At 45.1% G+C, this 18,961-nt stretch overlaps 1 protein-coding gene across 1 annotated transcript in view; it reads right to left on the bottom strand.

Annotated features, from left to right (window-relative positions):
• Window positions 1–18,961, bottom strand: part of PFDN1 (prefoldin subunit 1) — a gene marked incomplete at its 5' end in the record, with an annotated part of 31,128 nt that overhangs the window by 6,461 nt on the left and 5,706 nt on the right. The window contains one exon of the mRNA XM_005425355.2: window positions 9,301–9,385. Coding sequence (XP_005425412.2) covers window positions 9,301–9,385 — 85 coding nt within the window. The remainder of the gene's footprint in view (window positions 1–9,300; window positions 9,386–18,961) is intronic.

Genomic DNA, 18,961 nt, shown 5'->3' with positions numbered 1-18,961 from the left:
ACCCAGCTGCTCCTGCTCCAGGAGAAGCTGAAATAGTGGACACCAGCAAGGGGGTGGGGTAGGTCTGCAGGCAGCCCTACGCCCTGATGGGTCCACCCAGCACTGGTCCTCACCCAGCTGAACACTGTGGCACATGTACACACTGGGAATTACTACTCTACAGCAACCACCAAATATTTAGATACACTTCAAGACTTTCCAAGCAGTTATTGCCTCAGGAAGTTGCCCAGAGTTTGCTCAAGAATGAATGGCCTGGAATAGGAAGGGAGACCAGCTGGTTTCTGACGACAGCTGCTGACAGAAGTGTGATGCCATATACCAAAGGGAAGTGATGATTCCAGACCCTGGTGGTTTTCATCATCTCTTCCTTCCACAAGGTAAAGGGGACCCACAGAACTATCTAGGTTAGAGTGTAGAAGAGAAAACATCAAGCATACAACTACATTTCCAACTCAAGAGAATCCTTACAAGCACCTGCCTAAAGAACTGCTGGTGCAAACCCACCATCATGGTGTACTGATCCGACTGCAGCACAGCCAGCTGAGCTTCCCCACCATTACTGAAGCACCTCGAGGAGCATACTCTGAAAAATCTAAGCTGGAAAAACCCTATTAACTTCTGTTCTTCTTGCCTTCAAGAGAAGAAGGGGCAAGGTAAGGGGCAGAGAGCCAGGCTAACTACCAGCCTTTCTGCCCAACCCCAGCCTCGTGGCAGCAGCACTTCACATGGACCCACTGTCTGAGCCACAGGACAGCACTTTCCAGAGATGGAGACAGCTGCTCTTGGTGAGTGGGAAATGATGGATTATTCCAGTGAACTCCTGCACCCTAGCCTGATGTGAACTACTACAAAAGCAAGTTGATGAGAACCTTTCAGTAGGTGGCAGCAGAAATGTATTATCAACCCAAAGGATTCCTTTAGGGACACCCCTTCCTGGCACAATTCCCCATTCAGAGCAGTTTCCAGGAGTACACTGCTCCAGGCTGGATACTGCACCCTAACCAGGCTATGACAGCAGCGTCAGGTCAAACAGAGAACTTGGGGAGGGGAAACTCACTCAGATCCTGAAACCCCCCCCGTTCTGTTTCAGCGGAAGCGTCCCTCACCAAACTGCCTCTTGCAAAACGTGGTAAGTTCCCCATCCCAGTGCCTCAGTTTCTGTGGTCCTGCAGAGCTGGTGTGGCTCATCAGGATCCCTCCTGGCAGTAGGACTTTTGCAAAACCATACCACACCTTTCAGCTCCTGCAGTCCTGGCCAAGAAAGGCCACTTTAAAAGAAAAATCATTTCCATAAATTTCAAAGACAAATCAGCATCAAAAAGATGGTGTCAACTCCCACCTAGGCAGCATCCCCCCCAAGTTCAGACAGCCCTGGGCTCAGAGCAGCCACATGCCACCACCAAGGCATTAGGGACAGAGCAGGGGTGACCCAGCAGTGGGGACAGCAGGAAGCATGACGGTGAGGGCTGCCCTGCATACCTGGGAGCAAGGTGTGGCTTTGTACAGCTGACTCAGGGCTGGGTCAGGGCTCCAACAGGCAGGAGCACGCTTTCCAAATAATCGTTTCCTGTTCTCCCCAGGCGAGATGGAGGAGGAGATGGAAGCAGGCTGAACGTTTATCAGGCACAGATAATCCCCCCCCCCCAGAGCTGCTTGGCACAAAGGCAGCCAGGAGCCACTGCAGGGGCCTGGTGACTAAGGGAAGGACAGCAGTGCTGGGTTTGTGACTAATTATTACTCATGCAATAAGGAATTTGGAGAGGGACCCACATTCAGCTCAGCTCGTTGCTTTGGATACTTCTGCAGCCATAAGCACAAAGGAGAGCTTTGACAATGAATAAGACCCTACTCTAAAATGAAAGACTTACCAACCAACTTGGTGTTAAAATGATTTCAGTGTAACCATAAAGGCAGCTTAATGCTAATGAGAGGAAACAAGCCATGTTTTCAGGCTCAGATGAGTAATATAGGTTCCTGGATGGACAAAACCATTTAGACAAAGCAGCAGAAGTGGGTTTTTATTAATGCATAGTGTGTTTCACTTTCCTCTGAATTACAAAGGAATGTGAGTGGACTGGCAGGAGTTGCTTGAAAAGTTTTCTCTGTTAGGTTGTTGGGTTTTTTTAATCAAGAGTAATCCCCACTCCCCAAAAAAAACCATAACAATGTTCTGAGATGCCTTTATTTTGAAAGCCTGTCTATAAGTAGCCTGAAGGACTTAAAAGGAAACAAACAACCCCCACATTAATTATCCACTTGCTCTTAAAATCTACAAATATCCACCCAAAAATAAAGGTAGGAAGAGTGAAAGCAAATTCATCAAATTCCAATTCTTCCTTCATAAAGCCTTTGCCCTCTCAGCTGGTTTGCGTGCTTACTTTGCAGTCTGCAGTACAGGGAAGACTAACAAAGAATTACTAATTAAACAACTGCTTGCAAAAATCTGGGAGTTTGAAAGCTTCTTGCAGTGAACGATTGCTCCAAATGAGAGATCCAGCCTTGCCACTGCATACCCACACATATGTGATGATATAAATACATGTCATTGCACTCAAATCAGCATTACCCACAACCATTTTCACAAAAATGTGGTGAGACATTAGTTTTTATAAGCCATCCCAGGCCTAAGGTGGCAGATGACCCCTCCAGAGAGCTGGGAATCCCCTTTCCCCTTTGAAATGTGAGAATTTCTTTCCCTGTGCCTATAAGATTCCAACATCATGTTTTGCAACCAGTGACTTGTGCACTATTTAACACATGACAAGCTTCTTACACAATTTTCAAAGCAGAACATACTGTTATTTGATCTTTATCTAACAAATTTAACACAGGACTAAGAGCCAGCTTTTAAACAGATCCACCTCCTTCCCTGCAGATACTGAGGAACGCTTGCTGCCTTTAAAATCTGCCAGGTGCTGGCTGCACACAGCTGATTTCCATCTGTCTGCAATGAAAGGTGACAGTCACACAACAGAGAAACACCCATGAAGTTCAGCTGTAAGAATACAATCCTTTTGCCACCCTCATTTTTGAGAAACAAGACAGACCTTGAGGCTTTAAACATTAAAAAGCAAGTGAAGTGAATGATTCCTCACAGCTGTGAAGGCCTGTTCTTCATGTAACCATCAGCAGAGTCAGTTTGGGGAACAGAAAGAATTAGAGAAGCATTAGCTATGCCCCAATTCCTGCAGTATTTACCTTAAATTGTGTGGCCCCAGTGCAATGTCAGAGGGCCTCTCCACAAAACAGGATTTTGTGCTGGCAGCATTAGCTCTGTGTCCATTACACTCTCAACCTCCTCAGTGTTTTGTCATTTTGAAGCCTATTTTTCTCCTTGCTCAGAGTATCTTTCATTTCAAAAATCACGAATGAGAACACAGATTCTCCTCCCTGTAAGACAGCCAGACCTATAGGGGAAAAAAATGAGCTTTGGATATTCCCTTCTTCAAAACAAGGCTCTCATGGAGGGCAGACCACTGGTAACAGCCCTGCCCATGCAAGCTGTGCTCTGCTCTCCCATGGGAGTGCCTGTGGATGCTCCACAGCTGACAGGCAGGCAGCTGGACCACCCATGTCCTCAAAAAGCAAACTAAGCCTGCAGCTTTGCAGCCTGAAACACAGGAGCAACCCTCAGTGAGGGCACAGCCTCAGACATGGATGACACCAGCCAAGAGAGTCAAGATGAAACACATTTCCCAGGAACGTCACCAAGTCCAAATGTCTGTGTCCAGAAGGACCTGCCCAGACACCCACAGCTGCCTCTGACACCCAAAGCCATGCAAGATGCTGGGTTTGGCCTGGCCTGGTCCCCACTGAGGGGCTCTGCAGTTCATCTTCACCTTAACATCCATCATTTGTAGAGATCCCATAGCTTCCTCCTAAAATGTTCATGCAAGCCCAAATACTAATAATCCTACCTGGTGAACTCACTTCCATGCTCCACCTGTCCCCATCTTAGGTGTCCTGCCTCCCTCTACAGCAAGCAGAGGGACTGACCTTGGCTGTGCACACACAGGGAAACAAGGGGCAACTTCAGTGACAACGTGCTTCAAATCCTGCTCCCGGTACGTGCGCTCATGCCAGCAACGGAATGAGGGAACAGCGCCCTCATCCATAGTAGAATCTGCTCCAGGCTAATGCACAGAGAGTTATTCTTGAGGCTTCCCCTCTCCAAAGCAAACAGGAGCATTCCTTATTTCCCCCTGGTTAGTTAAAAAGCCCACCACACATTCCTGGGCACTGGCCTACCCCAAGCAAACCATGTGATGAGAACTGCGCCATAAAACCCTGGAAGAAATTGGTCTAACTTGGGAACAGCCTAACAATTGTTACCTTCTGAGGAGCATTTTGTGGCCTGCAAAGAGCACCACAAATCTCAAGAGACCTGTTTTCACATCGTTAAAGCCACCCACAGAATTGGCCTCCATGCTGAGGGTTTCAGTAAAAAATGAAGGGGAGTTGGAGCACGTTGGAGGCTGGGACCACACCGAGCAGGTCCATCCCAGCCATACCTGCCCCAGGCTCCAGCGCTTCTCCCCAGCCACACCTCACCTGCCAAAATCTTTGTTCCCACAGGGGAAGAAAACATTGCTGTGGCAACTGTCAGAGCCAACTCATCACAGGAGGGGCACCGCCACTCTGCCTCAGGGCTGCAGCAAAGCCATTTTAAAGCTCCCAGAAAAAGCAGATTAGAGAAATGGAAGCTGCAGCACGAGCAGGACTGTGCTCAGGCAACACAGTCAGTGGTCACCTTAAGGCATTTCAGTGCAGTCACTGTGTAACTTCACCAGCTTTGCAAACATCACCTGAGGCTTTAAACATGGAGCACAGCAGTGTTTGAGTGCACAGTGTTCCTTCCTCCACTAGGAAAGAGAGCAAAGACATTTTCTGCATGGGATAGGGAAATTGGACATGGTGTTTTAGGGCTCACATGAAGGATTTCTGAATTAGAAATCAAGCCTTTAGGTACAGCTTTCTTGATTATATTTTCTACTCCAGGCAGCCAGAGAAGAAACCAACCAACCCTTTATCTCGGCAGCAGTAAACTTTCAGTCTCCCACAGGCATGTGAAAGAATTGCCTGGGAAACAAGCACACAGCTATGTTGTGGTCAGGGTTTAAAACCAAAATCCAGTTCCCCCAGAAAGCTGCAGGTTGCTTTTGCCCTTTTCCCGAAGGAGCTAAATTCAGTGGCACACAGCAGACGGAGCTGCCCAGCAGAGCCTCCCCCTTATTTGTTATTTTTAGCAATTTAGTCTGACAACGCCTGACAACTAAACAAGCTGAATATAGCAGGAGAGAAGGGGACTATCAGATATTATCAGAGAAAGCACACAGTGATAATCACTTTCTCCACCCCTAATGAAGAATCAATTTTCCATGTCTTTATAACATCATAGAGTTTGTTCTTTTTAAAATGCCACATTTAAAAACAGAATCCATCTAGTGCTACAATGGAAATGGATAACATTTCCTGAAACAAAGCATTGTTCCACCCCTCACATATCATGTTTCCTTAAAAACAAGGGAAGAAAAACATTACTTGGTTTTTCTCCTAATACTGCACAAACATTGCTGAGCTAAAAAGAGTCTGTGCTCATCCCTCTAGAATGCTTTCAAAATAGATTTAACACATACCCCTTGTACCGTGAAACACAACAAGAATTTGATAGTATCGGGACTGGAAAAATCCAATCCTGCTAAGCAGGACGTGTCCCATGCCAGTGTGTGAGGGAGCTGATGGCACCAATCTCTGCAGGTTTGGGTAAGCCCCGTTGGCACAGCCTGCCAGCAGGCACAGCTACTGTGCCAGCAAGCCTGGGCAGTGTGTTTGGATTCCAAAGGATTAGATACAAGTTGTTAAGTTCAGAAAGCCACACAGGTGCATATGGAGTTGGCAGGCTGAGAACATTGGGCTCGTCAGCCTGGAGACAAGGAAACATCAAAGCACCTTCCAGGACCTGAAGGGGCCCACAGGGAAGCTAGAGAGATACTCTCCATCAGAAACTGGAGTGACAGGACAAGGAACAATGGGTTCAAACTGAAAGAGAGGAAATTTAGAGGGGAAATTGGAAATTAGAAAGAAATTCTTTACTAAATGAGGATGGTGAAGCCCTGGCACAGGTAGCCCAGAGAAGCTCTGGCTACCCATACCTGGAGAGACCTGATCTAGTGGAAGGTGTCCCTGGCCATGGCAGAGATCTTTAAAGTCATCCAAACCTTTGGATGACCTTTAAAGTCATCCATACCTTTCCAACCAAAACCATTCTATGATTATATTTATATATATATATATATAAACACTTAGCAACAAACAGGGTAAAGCTACCTTTGGTTTTCTTCAGACAACTTCTGCATCCACACCCAGACCCCTTGGTGCTTTCAGAACACAGCTCCTCTCACCAAGCATAATGTGTGTCCCAGCCAAGCCTTATTCTCCCAGCCCTCCACAAGGTCAGGTCTGGCTGTCTTTGCTGCAAGGAAGCTCAAACCAGCAGCATCCCATCAATTTTGTGATGCTGCCTGGAAAAATACAATGCACTGCTTTAACAGTAGAGAAACCCACGAGAGAGAAGCAAGGGAAAGGGAATGACTGCAATCATGTACTGCAGTGGATAGTGTCAGAGGGAGAAGAGAGACAAAACTCCTCACAGTTTTCCAAAAACAGTTTTCAAAGTTCACTGGCAGCTGTGAATGCCAGCAAAACCAGCTCACACCTCTGAAGCAAATTAAAGACACATTTTCAGGAACAGGCAGCTGGAGGTCTCCTTGCTATGCAGCTGGATGTGTTTCCAGAAGAGCTCAGCAGTGAACCCAGCCCTCCTCTGCAAACTCCTCTGTAAACAGCACCAAGGTAGAGGGGAGAGTATTTCTCAGATTCAGGAATGTATCAAAAAATACACATTTCACAGTAATGTCATCATAGCAAAGCACAATTGCCTCGAGCTCAGCTATGTGAGTAATGAGATCAGCCACACCATCGGGTACTGGGGGTTTACTCTGACCAGCCTGATTCAGCTGTGCCAAGTGAGAAATGTGAGTAAGTCACAAGGTAGTTAACAATGTAAAATATAAACCTAAGCTTTAAAACCCTTGCAGTTTTAATAATGAATGGAGAGATGTTTAACCTTTCTTGGTTTGATATTTATTTTACAACGATGTGGTGGAAGCACAAGGTCACAAAGTTTCACATTCTTTCCTGCTTGGGTCACAACTTGTTTTCAGGACAGCAAAATCCCCTGCTCCTGTGATAAGTGCCCTCTGAGTCGGACCTAGGTATTTCCCCTGAAATCTCAGTTTCCAGCAGTTGTCAGCCTAAGTGCTTGTCCTCTTCCATGGGGAATCCCAGGCCTAAGGAAACCTTCTTCACAAAACTGCCACAGCCAGCTGGAAGGAGATCACTTAAAAGATGGACCTGAATGTTTACTTAACACAAACTTTTCAAAGTGTTGGCATTCTGAGCCCTACTACTCATGATTAAAAAGAAAAACCAACCCATGTGGCAGCCACCTTTCCACTCCAACCACCTTTTGAGACAGTCTCAGTTTTGAGACTGTTGCTGGAAACTTCAACTCAATGACCATAACCAGAGATTCAGCAACAAAGCAGAAAAACACATTTGTGAAGCAGCCAATTCTGAGGCTTTGTGTAAGAACAGCAAGGTTATAATTTTTGGGAAATTCCACCCATTCTGCTGAACTCAGTGATCGGGAAGTTCAGGAGGTAAGATAATTCCCCACCAGGAACAGGAAGAAAACCAGATGGCACAGCTGAAGGGCACAGCTGAAGAAGCTGACCACAGCTGGCAGCAAGGGACCCCAGTTTATAAACAGGCTGCCAGCCACATTCCACCTGCTCCCAAACCCAGAGGTGCTGCCATGAACTCCTCCAGCCTCAGCTGCAGGGCTGTCTTTGCACAAAGCCACTGGCATCTGGGATGGCTTCAAAGGAGCAAGGATACAACTGCTTTTACCACATAACCATACAAATGACTATGGCCTTGCCTGCACACCCCCTTAGACACACAGCCTGCCCACAGAGCACTTGTCTGGCCTGCGCAGAAAGAGTTCTCATGGGCAGAAACACAAATCCCCTTAATGTCTGGCATGGCCAACACTCCAGGCAACACAACATCTGGGGATGGGCTTGCTCCACAGCTTCTCAGGCAGGCTGAATTTTAAGAAGGGATTTTAAAAAATAGAGATTCAACTTCTGCTTTAGTGTAAGTAGGAGACAACAGAGACAGAACTGCACAGGTCTGAGTGGGTTTGAACACAGACTTCCTATTCCTGCTTGTCCCTACTTATCTGGTCTCCACTTTCTCCAAAACAATAACAGATGGGAAAGGCAGCTTAGCACAAACTTGGTCTTTGCTTTCTCTGTCATTCCCCAAAGACCAAGAAACAGAGGTTTGTATTAATGATATTTGAGGAGAATTATAAAAAAACCACACACTAACAGCCTTGGAAAAGTACATTTTGAACTTCTTCTCAGAAGAGCTGTAAGCTGCAGACGCAGCCACGAGAAGATAGTCAAGATTCAGCAGATAGCCTGGTTGAACACTGCAGCTTGCGCAGACACTGCTTTTTATTTCCTAGATATCCTTCTGTGCCTTGAATACTCCAACCAGATAAACACAAGAACACAGAAGTGCTCTGATCACGCTGTCAAAACAAAGTCCCATCTCCCCACAGATCTGCTCTTCTTCAACAGCAGCCCCAAGCAGATGCTTAAGGGCAGAGAGTAAGGACGGGGCAGGCTATATGGTACTTCCTCCTCATAGTTTCCCACCCTCCAAACATTTTTAGCTCAGGGACTTCCTGAGCAGGATGCCATTTCTACATATTTGGTAATTCTCAATGGATTTCTCTTCCATGAATTTGTGCAATTGTTCTGAGCCAGTGTAACCTCTAAATACCCACAGCACTGGTGAATTTTTACATCACTTATCTGCTGCAAATAACCACACAAACATCCTTTTGCTTGTTTTAGACCTTGCTCTTACTAATCTCATTTGAATGCCTTGCTCCCAATTTTCATAGCAGGGCACAGAGGCAACAATCAATCCCTACTGGTTTGTAGATCTAGGAAAGGAACCAAGTGCCTTGAGTTACTTGTTACTATGTACAATCTCTGTTACAAGAACAACAATCTGTTACACCTACAACAATCTCTGTTACAGAGCGGTAAGGCTCTCTGTAACAATCCTTCAGCACCAAAACTACCAGGTAAAAAGAAATGTAGCAAAGAGTATCTGTAGACCTTTAATGTTTTGCTTTCATCATATTTGCCAAAAACTTACCTCTAACTCCTTAATTTTTTCTTCAGCTATTCTCTGTTTTTCTAAGAGCTGATTGTGAATCACTCCTTTAGGCTGAAGAATAAACCTACAAGTGAAAAAGAAGAGACAGAAAAAGTTGGGTGCTTTTTACATCAGTGCTCACCAGCTGTGCACCAAGTCAAGCTAGAGCCACCCCTGCTAAGTGTTCATCCTCCCTCCCATGTTCTGGACAGAGACAGAAGAAATTGCTCTGACAGCTCCTCGAGCCCCCCAGGCTGGCCCCAAAGACTCACCAGCCTCACCCACGCTCTGGGAGGATGAACATGGACACACAGAAATGTCCCTCTATCATTCAGTGTCCTTGAATGATCTGGAAGCAGTTCTGGCACACAGCCAGCAAGGGGAGTCTGTCAGCACCTTCCCTTCACAGGGATTTAATCAGTTGATGGCACGGAGTCAAGGAAGACCCTTGACAGGTAAGAGCTGTTTATTAAGGGTTTAGTGCTCACAAGGTAAACAAACCCACACAATAAAACCAAAGCTTTCCACAGGGAAAGGCTGAGGGAGTTGGGGTTGTACAACCTGGAGAAGAGCAGGCTCCAGGGAGACCTTACTGCAGCTTTTCAATTATAAAAGGGGCTGACATGAAAGACAGAGAGAGGCTTTTTACCAGGGTCTGTCATGCCAGGCAATGGTTTTAAACTGCAACAGGCCAGGTTAGACTGGACATTGAGGAGAAATGTTTTAGACTGAGGATGGTGAGGTGCTGGCACAGGCTGCCCAGAGAAGCTGTGGCTGCCCCATCCCTGGAAGTGTCCAAGGTCAGGTTGGACACAGCTTGGAGCAACCTGGGATAGTGGAAGGGCAGGCAGGGGGTGGGACTGGGTGGTCTGTGAAGAACATTTCCAACCCATCCTTCTGTGATTTGACAAAACAGAGACAGTGCTCCCAGCAGACCCCACTTCTCAAGCCTTGACTTTAACCCAACCCTTCACTGATCTCCAAATTTCTACATTTTCACCAACCAAAGGGTTTTTCTGTGAGGTAGGAGAAGGCTGCTTTTAACTAAAGTTGTGGCCACTGGTTTCCACTTGTTCTGTTTTCAATTGCCAAAGGGATTTGAAAGATGCATCCATCACATCTGAGTCCTGCCTGCCAACAAGCATAAAGGTGCCTCAGAGAAGCTTCTGAAGGAGCACCAAACATTCAAAGCAGCTCTCCAGCACGTGGCATCGGCATCCCACAAAGAGGTAAAGGACAACTAAGTTCAAACAAATTTTAGGAACCCTTCATGGTTGTTTTTCATCCTTCCAGACATAAAGAATGTACAAGCTGCAGATTCACCCCCTTCCCTACTTAGAAAGTCCCCCGGGGGATTTAGAAGGAGCCTCCATGGGTCATACCAACGAGGTCAAGGTCTCCTCTAGCACCAACTAGGGTCAATGTCTTCCTGCCAGGTGACAGCAGCTCATGCTCCAACAGTTAAAAGGAGCAGCTTTAGACAGGGCAGAATCAGAGTGCATTCCCCGTCTGCTACAGAAAAACCTGAAATCAGTTTGCAGAGTCATCTCCCACGACAAATGACATTATTAAAGTGTTTGCTCAGTGCCTGGTAAACACAAACACGGATCTGCCACTTGGCTGGAAACCCAGTGCCCTCTGCATCAGTAACCCAGCCAAGAGGAAAACTACCTGCCACACACATTCCTGAAATGCATGGGAGGAAAACCATGGATAATTATAATAGGTTTCCAATTAAAACTCTCTTTGGGGTTGCTATTAACTGAACACAGAAGTGCCTCCTCCTCCTCCCACTTCTTTCCCTGTTCTGCTTCACCTCCTCTTCTCCACAGGAACTTCCGCTACATCTTTTATGCTGCAAATTTCTCAAATCTCTCTCATTTTTTCCCCAGTCTTGGCTCATGCTTATTGCTGGCATCATCTTTGCTCTCTGTCTGCTCCTGCTCTTACCAACACAGCTCACTCAGACTCTCTTTGTCCCCTCAATTCCCCCTTCCCAATGGGAGGTGTCCCCACCATTCACCTGCACACAGTGGTGATGGTTTGGGGTGCTGGCATACAGCAGACTGCTGAAATAACGACACAGGTGATTTGTGAAAATCAAGTTCAAGACCATCCTTCTAGGAAAGAAGTTATTTTCATTGCTGTTAGATACAGAGCCTGGATCCAGCCAGAGAAAAGGTACTTTTCAGGACCACCAGCAGACACATCATTCTAATGCTCTTACCTCAGGCATACAATACCAGAATAAAAATCATCAGCCTTCACACACCCCCCCTGTAAACACAAATTTTGCCTTGTTTCTGCAGTAGCTGCCATTAGTGAATACCAAAGTTGCAAGATGCCTTCTGTACACAAAGCCATGAGTCCCTTCCCACGTCATTGCTTCCCTGAGCCTGCCTGTGTATGTGAACATTTCCTGAATTATTTCCTTTTTTTGTGGAGGCAGCAAAGAAGAATACAATCCCTTCTCATTTGCTTCCCCAAATTGTACAGGAAGATTGATCATTTTGGTTTCCCTGACATCCCCGGTCTAAAAAACAAAGTTCAAAAGCAACACAGCTTGAGCAATTTTCCCCATGCTGCAGCTGGGAATGTCCCTGCTGGGTGACAGGCACTGGGCGATCCCGGCTGGCTCACAACTGCTGCAGGCACCAAAACCTCCAACAAACAACTGCCTGACTTCACTTTTACTCTGCAAATGTCAACAGCAGTCATCAGGGAAAATATCCTCCTTCCCACCCTCCTGCAATGCTCTGGCAGACATGCGACAGCAAATTAAAACTGCATGGCTGAAATTAGCACTGACGAGACTTGTGCAGGCAGCTGGGCAAAAACACAACCACCCTGATTTTGCCTGCTATGAAACAGTGGGATGGAACCTGGGTCTGTTCACACACTTGATCAGAAGCAGGTCAGATGTCCCTCAGCTGGGCAGCAGCATCCTGCAGGTCTGTCTAAAGCCCCCAGTTGTGCTCCCTGATGCAGGACCATGGAGCTCTCGGCCTCAAGAGCACAGGTGCCACCTTGGAAGATGCCAAAGGCCAGGCCTTTGAAAGCTGAACTGTAAATCCACACCCACAGTTAACTGGTCAAATCTGTGGCTTTGCTTTCCAACACAAGCAGGACTCAAAAATGCATCAGTTTTTTAGCATCTAGTTTGGGATACACACATTGTGGAGATCTTGGCCAAAGTTTTTACCTAAGGAAATAATGTGGTTTATGGCAGCACTTGGAAAAAGCAGAAGTTTGTTCTGCTCATTAGGTAAGAAGTGCTGCAGGGCACTTGTAATAAACCAGAATTTAAATTTAATCTAAATTTCATTTTTCCAATTACCCTAAGTAATTCATCAACTTGATGATTTTTAGGTTTCTCCCGGACCAAGCTGGAGAAACAGGACAGTGTCATTCTGCTGCCTGGTTTCAGTTAGATGTAGTTATTTTATGTACAGATTTCCAAGCTCATGAAAGAAGCACAGTACATTCTGACAACTTAATTCTTCCCTGAGTGAGTTTGTGACCGAGCCTTTCAAACACATGAAGTTAATTCTGTGCCTGGAGGTTCACCACCAGCTGAGAGCTGGCCCCATATGAGAGTCACCGAGCTGAGGAGCCCCTTTCTGCTCAGTGGTGCAGAGCCCAGCAGGTGACACAGCTAATACTGACCCAAGAGCTGCTTTCACAGCTCTGCTGGAGTTCATGGGAGGCTCCAAGCTCCCAGAGTTTGTGTGCTGGACTGGGATGGAGTTTAAGAACTGCTAATCCTCGGAAGACAGGCAGCAAACCAAGTCTTCCCCCAGATACTAGAGTTTGTCTGTATCCTCCTGCTCTCAGTGAAGCGTCACAGCACACACTCACAGACCTGTCAAACACGACACCTACACTATCAACCATGAAACAGTGATTCAGCACCACAGGGGCAGTGACAAAGCTTAGTAACAATCACCTCTTCACACAGGAACTTTTTCACTGTTGCTAAATTAACACAAAAAATATCTGGGTCAGAATAGACAAGTTCACCCCATCTCACCTGGCCACCCATTTCAAAGAGAATGGCTGGTAAAAATAGAACAGGACTTGCTAATATTTTTTCCAGTATCAATAGATTATGATAAAAACTCAAACCAAAGAAAATTAGAAATGAAAGCTGCAGAGAGGGGTCCCTGAGGACAGCACTGCTCAGCCAAACCTGGGCTGCCAACAAGAACAGCTCCATGGAGCAGAGCCAAGTGGATGCCAATGGACTACACCTACAGGCTTGGCTTCCCAGTGACTGCTGGTTCTCAAATGCAATATGGGAACAGAAATAGAGCACAAGGGAACTGAAAGAGAAACCTCGCTCTAAATATTCCCACTTGTTTCTATTTTCCTCCCCTTGCTAGCTCCACACCAGGAATTTTGTTTCCCTAAGGCAGAGAAAGTGGTTTATATACACTCTCTGAGGCTCACTGCTAGTTTCTTTCTGAAGGGATCTCTCACCCCTTCACAATTCTAATTTTCTATTACAATTTTCATTTGATCAGTGTTTATATTGCACTCCCTGATGCTCTGGCCCAAAAGGCCTTCAGCCTCTTGTCAGGTCAGCAGTGCTGCCCACTTCATCATCTGTCTGCTCCTTTGTGACACACATACACACCCACAAAGTGATGATGGTCCAGTGTAAGTAATTCCATAACTCAGCCTGTTTGCACCAAAATGTGCTGGTTACTTGACTTTGAGACATAATATTGGATTCTGAAAGATTTGCCTCTTAATGAATGAGGTTATGGAGATGTTTGTTCAGCACATGCCACTCTTCATTATGACATACAAGTCATTAAAGTTATTAAAGGTGGAGTCACAGTGATGCTCATAGTTCAGGTTTTCCATGAAGAATCCCTACTTTCAATTACTTGCAACTGCAACAAACTTCAGCCTTTACAGCTGGAGCTTTCAGTGGCAGGCAGCTGGGCATGAGCAGCCTCTCCTCTGCCCATGGAGTCACGAAATGTGGTCCCAGTGTTTCTCCTGCCTGCCTTGCCTGGGCAAGAGGCTGTTTGTGTTCAAGTATTCAAACCAGGAGGGAAGGAGCCCCACAACAGGCCACAGGACCCCCACACAAACAGTCTGCAAAGAAGCTCTTCCCACTTGGCTCCATGTAGATCCCTGCAAGAATCAGGGTAGCAGGGGAAGCCTCAGCTCTTCCTCTGCCAAGATGGGTACACAGCTCTCTGCGTAATTCCAGACAGAGACAATTTTACAGGTACGTATGTCCAGTGTTATTTTGCCAGAATAATGATGAATGGCACATCTGTAAGTCCACTCACCTGGCTCCCAGCTCACACAAAGAACCACTGTAACTTCAGCTACATGGTTCTCATTCCACTTGGGAAACTCTCTACAAAAACTGAAAACAAAACAAACAACTTTGTGCAAAGCCCTAACATTATTTTAACATGTTTACTGTAGTTCTAAACAACCTAACATGTTGTGGGATATCACAGCAGTGTTTACATGGAATGTCCTGCCCCTTGAAACCAAGTGCTTGCATTAGACCACTCTGTGAGAAAAGTTTGGCTAAGCCCAGTGATGCATTTATCTATTTAAAGATGCTTTTTAATTCTGAACTTGCACTGCTGCTCAAGCTTTGAGCAGACTCAGCAGGGGATTACTGCATTTTAAGTACTGTTCAAAGCCAATGGAAGAAAGGCTTCCAAGGAGCTGATCCCAAGCAATCTAGCTTGATTGAACCAAAACCAGCTGTGCAGAACTGCCAGCACACAGTAGTCCTCTTCTACTCTCCCAGGATTTGCTGGTGCTTTGGTAAATGATTCTCTATGCAGTTCATACCAGGCACAGTTTATACCCCTCCAAATTCCAGTTTTAGTCACCATAGATGAATTACCCAGTTCCAAACAAGACAAGGAAGCAATATTAAAATAAAAAAAAAGAAAAATCATCACTAATTATAGCTTGTGCTGCCACCCTTCATGTCTAAGGGTTTCACATTTTTTCAGCCTGATTTTGAATTTCCCATCAACAGATCATATGCCTTAACTAGAGCTGGTTCAGAACAGATGGAGTTTGAACAGATGAGTTGAAGCTTTTCCTATGTTTGCATTTATTTTAGTGGTCAGTTGTCTCACTGGGTCACCTCAATATAGCTGACCCTAACTATACCCCCCGCATACCTTAAAGCAAAACAAATCCCGCAGCTTATGTCGGGAGGATTATACATGAATACATTCCAAGGAGAAGCAGTTTATAGCTCACATGACATTTTACTGGTGCCCTCACAGAGGTGGATGAGCACCAGGAGCTGTTTGGGCAGGAGACATCCCCAGTGGGCAGCACAACCTGTGCAGAGCCAGCCTGACACACCACAGCACGCAGAGCCCGGGATTAGTGGCGCTGGATATCGGCCAAACCTCATCTTATGTAGGTCCCAACAAGGGTAACTTTTACTCAGATGAACGTTTGTAAGCCATAAACCTATTTACTCTAAGGAGCTAAAGGATTTGAAGAAAGAATTCCACGCTGTTGGCTTCCCCAAAGCTCAGCAGGGCTGGCCTGACGCGCCCAGCCCCACGGAGGGGTTTGGGCTGCACTTCAGGCCATGTTTACATTGAGCTTGCACTTTTTTGGGGGGCATCTCTCAATAGCTCCAGCATATTACATTACCTCAAGCCAAGATAGTAACACAGCTTGCAAACAGCAGTTTCTGCATTGCCAGACACTTAACTAGATGGTAGATTTATACCATTGTTCACGTTGGGTTCTTTAAAAAAAGACATCAGGAATATACCTCTAAGTGTGTATTAAATATAGCACAACCCAAAAAAAGAAAATAGTACTGTGGTCTGCTTTTAATGAACATCATAAATTCTTTTTCAAGGCTCAATTGACATAAATGGAATTTAAAAAAAAAAAGCAAGCAAATGCCTCCTCTCTATCATACAGGAATTCATAACATTTGAGATTAAATCCATGTGGGAAAGCAGTGCAAGAACAACAGCAGTTCAAGCAATTGAAATCCCCTCGAGTGGTTCTGCCTCACTATATTCCTGATTTAGTGGTTTTGTCTTCTAATTTTGTTTTCATATAATTTGTTAGTATGTAGCATTGATGAGCTGCCCTTATTTAAGCCAAGGGAACTCAGATGACTACAACATGCCAACCACACACACACCTCAAATAGATTTTTTGCAGTCTGGGTTGTACCAGAAGCAGAAGGAAGCAGAAAACAGAAAAATGTTTCCAATAATAGGAAGTCAAGATCCATTTGTAAAATCTGCTCTATTTTCAAGAATTCCCCACAAATTCCTATGGAAGAATGTTTAACAAAAAAAAAAAAAAAAACACCCAAAAACCAAAAAACTACAACACCACATGGATATGCACCAAGGAAAACATAAACAAGCAAACGCTGGTGTAAGCACCCTGGTAAATAATCCTAAAGACGTTTCTATTTTAACTTTTTTCTTATTGATAAATATTCTGTGATCAAAAAGGTGAACTTTGCAGTAGCAAATGAAGTGACATGCAGATACTGCTATACTGTGACAAACAAACTTACGCCCTTCTCAGCAGCAGACCCTCCCTAAGAACCTGTACAGGGAAACTGGCAAAATCAGGATCCATCTTTTTTGAAAAGCAAATCCATCCCCAGTTGCAAGAGGGGAAAAGAAAAAAAAGAGAAAAAATATTTCTGCCTTGTCTGGGAGGAAACCTTTGAAATGCAAAGTGAGGAGGAAGCCCCAGTTTGTGGGTAAATAGCACAGTCTTGGCTTCTGCACATCCCAAATCCTGCTACAACAAAGCATCAAAGCACTACAGAAAACTTCACAGCAGTGGACACAAAGATAACTGAGCCAAAAGCATTCAAGCATAACACTAATAGACAGATATTTCTGGACTCTGGAGTTAAATTAGCTAGGACTAAAACAACCACACTGCTGTGTCCTAATCAGCAAGAACAAACTTCTTTTTTTTTTTTTTATTATGCTAAATTGGCCAAAACATTCCGTTAATTCAGCAAATAGTTTTCAAGAAAACAAAGTAAGAATTCAAGACAGAAATTGTCTTGCACTTGGTTCAAGATTTGATGCAGCACTTTGGTTCTTGTATCTCTGAATTAAACTTGTGTAAAATGGAGTTCTTATGCCATGGGATTGGTTTCTTCATATTTAATTCAGTGTTTTAATTCAGTTCTCAGGGGGTCATGAATGAACCTCCCCTTCTTTCAGGCTTTGAACAGGTGACAAGGCCAGCATGTTCAGACTTAGATTTGTCATTTGTTTTAAGGCTGTTCCACCTAAAACTTATATCTTATGCTGACATTCACATCCCAGCTCAGGGACTGACTGGGCACCTCCCTCTGAGAGCTGTGGGCCCTCAATACCTTGTCACAGCCTGTTCTGCTGACTATCCACTGACTGCACACCTGGAAGGGCATATCCAAGAAAGACAGAACTACAGCAGGGACCCTTTTTTTTGGGCCATTGATCTGGCCATTCTTCTCTGCTGCAGGAAAGCCACGTCCTAACAGCCCTGTGCTCTGAAAGAAGTGCTCTAGAATTCAGTATTTCTCCAGGGACTCTCACCCTTGATTCCAACATTTTCTTCAGGAAATGGGGAAGCAGTTGCAAAATACAGTACTTTAAATCCACTAAATATTAAAATAAATGGAAGTTCCTTGCTGTTTCAGAACACCAGAGTGACATTTTAAGTGCTTGGAGAACTTCAGAAATCAGTCACTCATGTTCCATAATGGTTTTGCAAAGTCATTTGGCACAGCAAGTCACAAGCAGGAGCAGTGCAAGTTCCTCAGCATATTCAATACTTGTCTAGCCTATATCCAAACAGAACTCTGAGCCACTGAAGCAAGAGATGGGCTGTATTTGCAAGAGACCTCAGCTTCCCTCTCTGTAGAGGCAGGGACAAAGTCAAGGTTCCTTACTACAGCTGGCAATGCACAGGAGCCCAACCTGCAAATGCTGCCCTGAGAGAGCAAACTTCCTGCAGGCTCTGGCATTTCCATGACAGCACATTGCCTCTGGCTCACAGCACATCAAACTCCCTCTTCTAGCAACAAGGGCAGCCTGCAGGAGCACTCAGCCTCCCTTCTGACTCTTATTCTTCTCAGTTTAGATTTCACCTCAAGTTTACTCAGGTAGCTCCTTCCTCTGTGTTGTCTAGGTAACAGGTGGAGAAAAAGTTAGGGACAAAGAAAAGAATGGAACAGACTTGTGTGAATGTCATAGTCCTAGTCCCAACAGAAAAATGTTCCTAAAGAGTTAAATGTCACCAGGCAAGGGAGACATGCAAGAGGAAAAGCTGTATTGCTAATCTCCTATCAGAACACCCACGCAGTAGGTGGGGGACTATAACCAACAGATTTATTTCCAGCAGGGATAAGTAAAAGACTTATTTGTATTTTAAATTAGCCATTATTTTTATTTTAAGACCCTTGTTTCTACTCCTTATGTACTTCACAAACACTGACTTATCAGACGTGTCCAAGTTCTCTGCCTAAAGCTGATTCTTTAAAGAAGTGCAGCTGTTTCCTAGAATGGGGCAGATAGACATCTTGCACACAAGCCATGGAAATCTTTTCTTCTCTGACGTTTCAGTCTTGCATGGAGAAATTATGTAGAGCAGCAGGGCAGAAGAGCTATAACTG

The sequence above is a fragment of the Geospiza fortis genome, unplaced genomic scaffold (assembly GCF_000277835.1).
Source record: "Geospiza fortis unplaced genomic scaffold, GeoFor_1.0 scaffold413, whole genome shotgun sequence".
Taxonomy (NCBI): domain Eukaryota; kingdom Metazoa; phylum Chordata; class Aves; order Passeriformes; family Thraupidae; genus Geospiza; species Geospiza fortis.
This window is presented reverse-complemented; position numbering and strand designations above follow the sequence as displayed.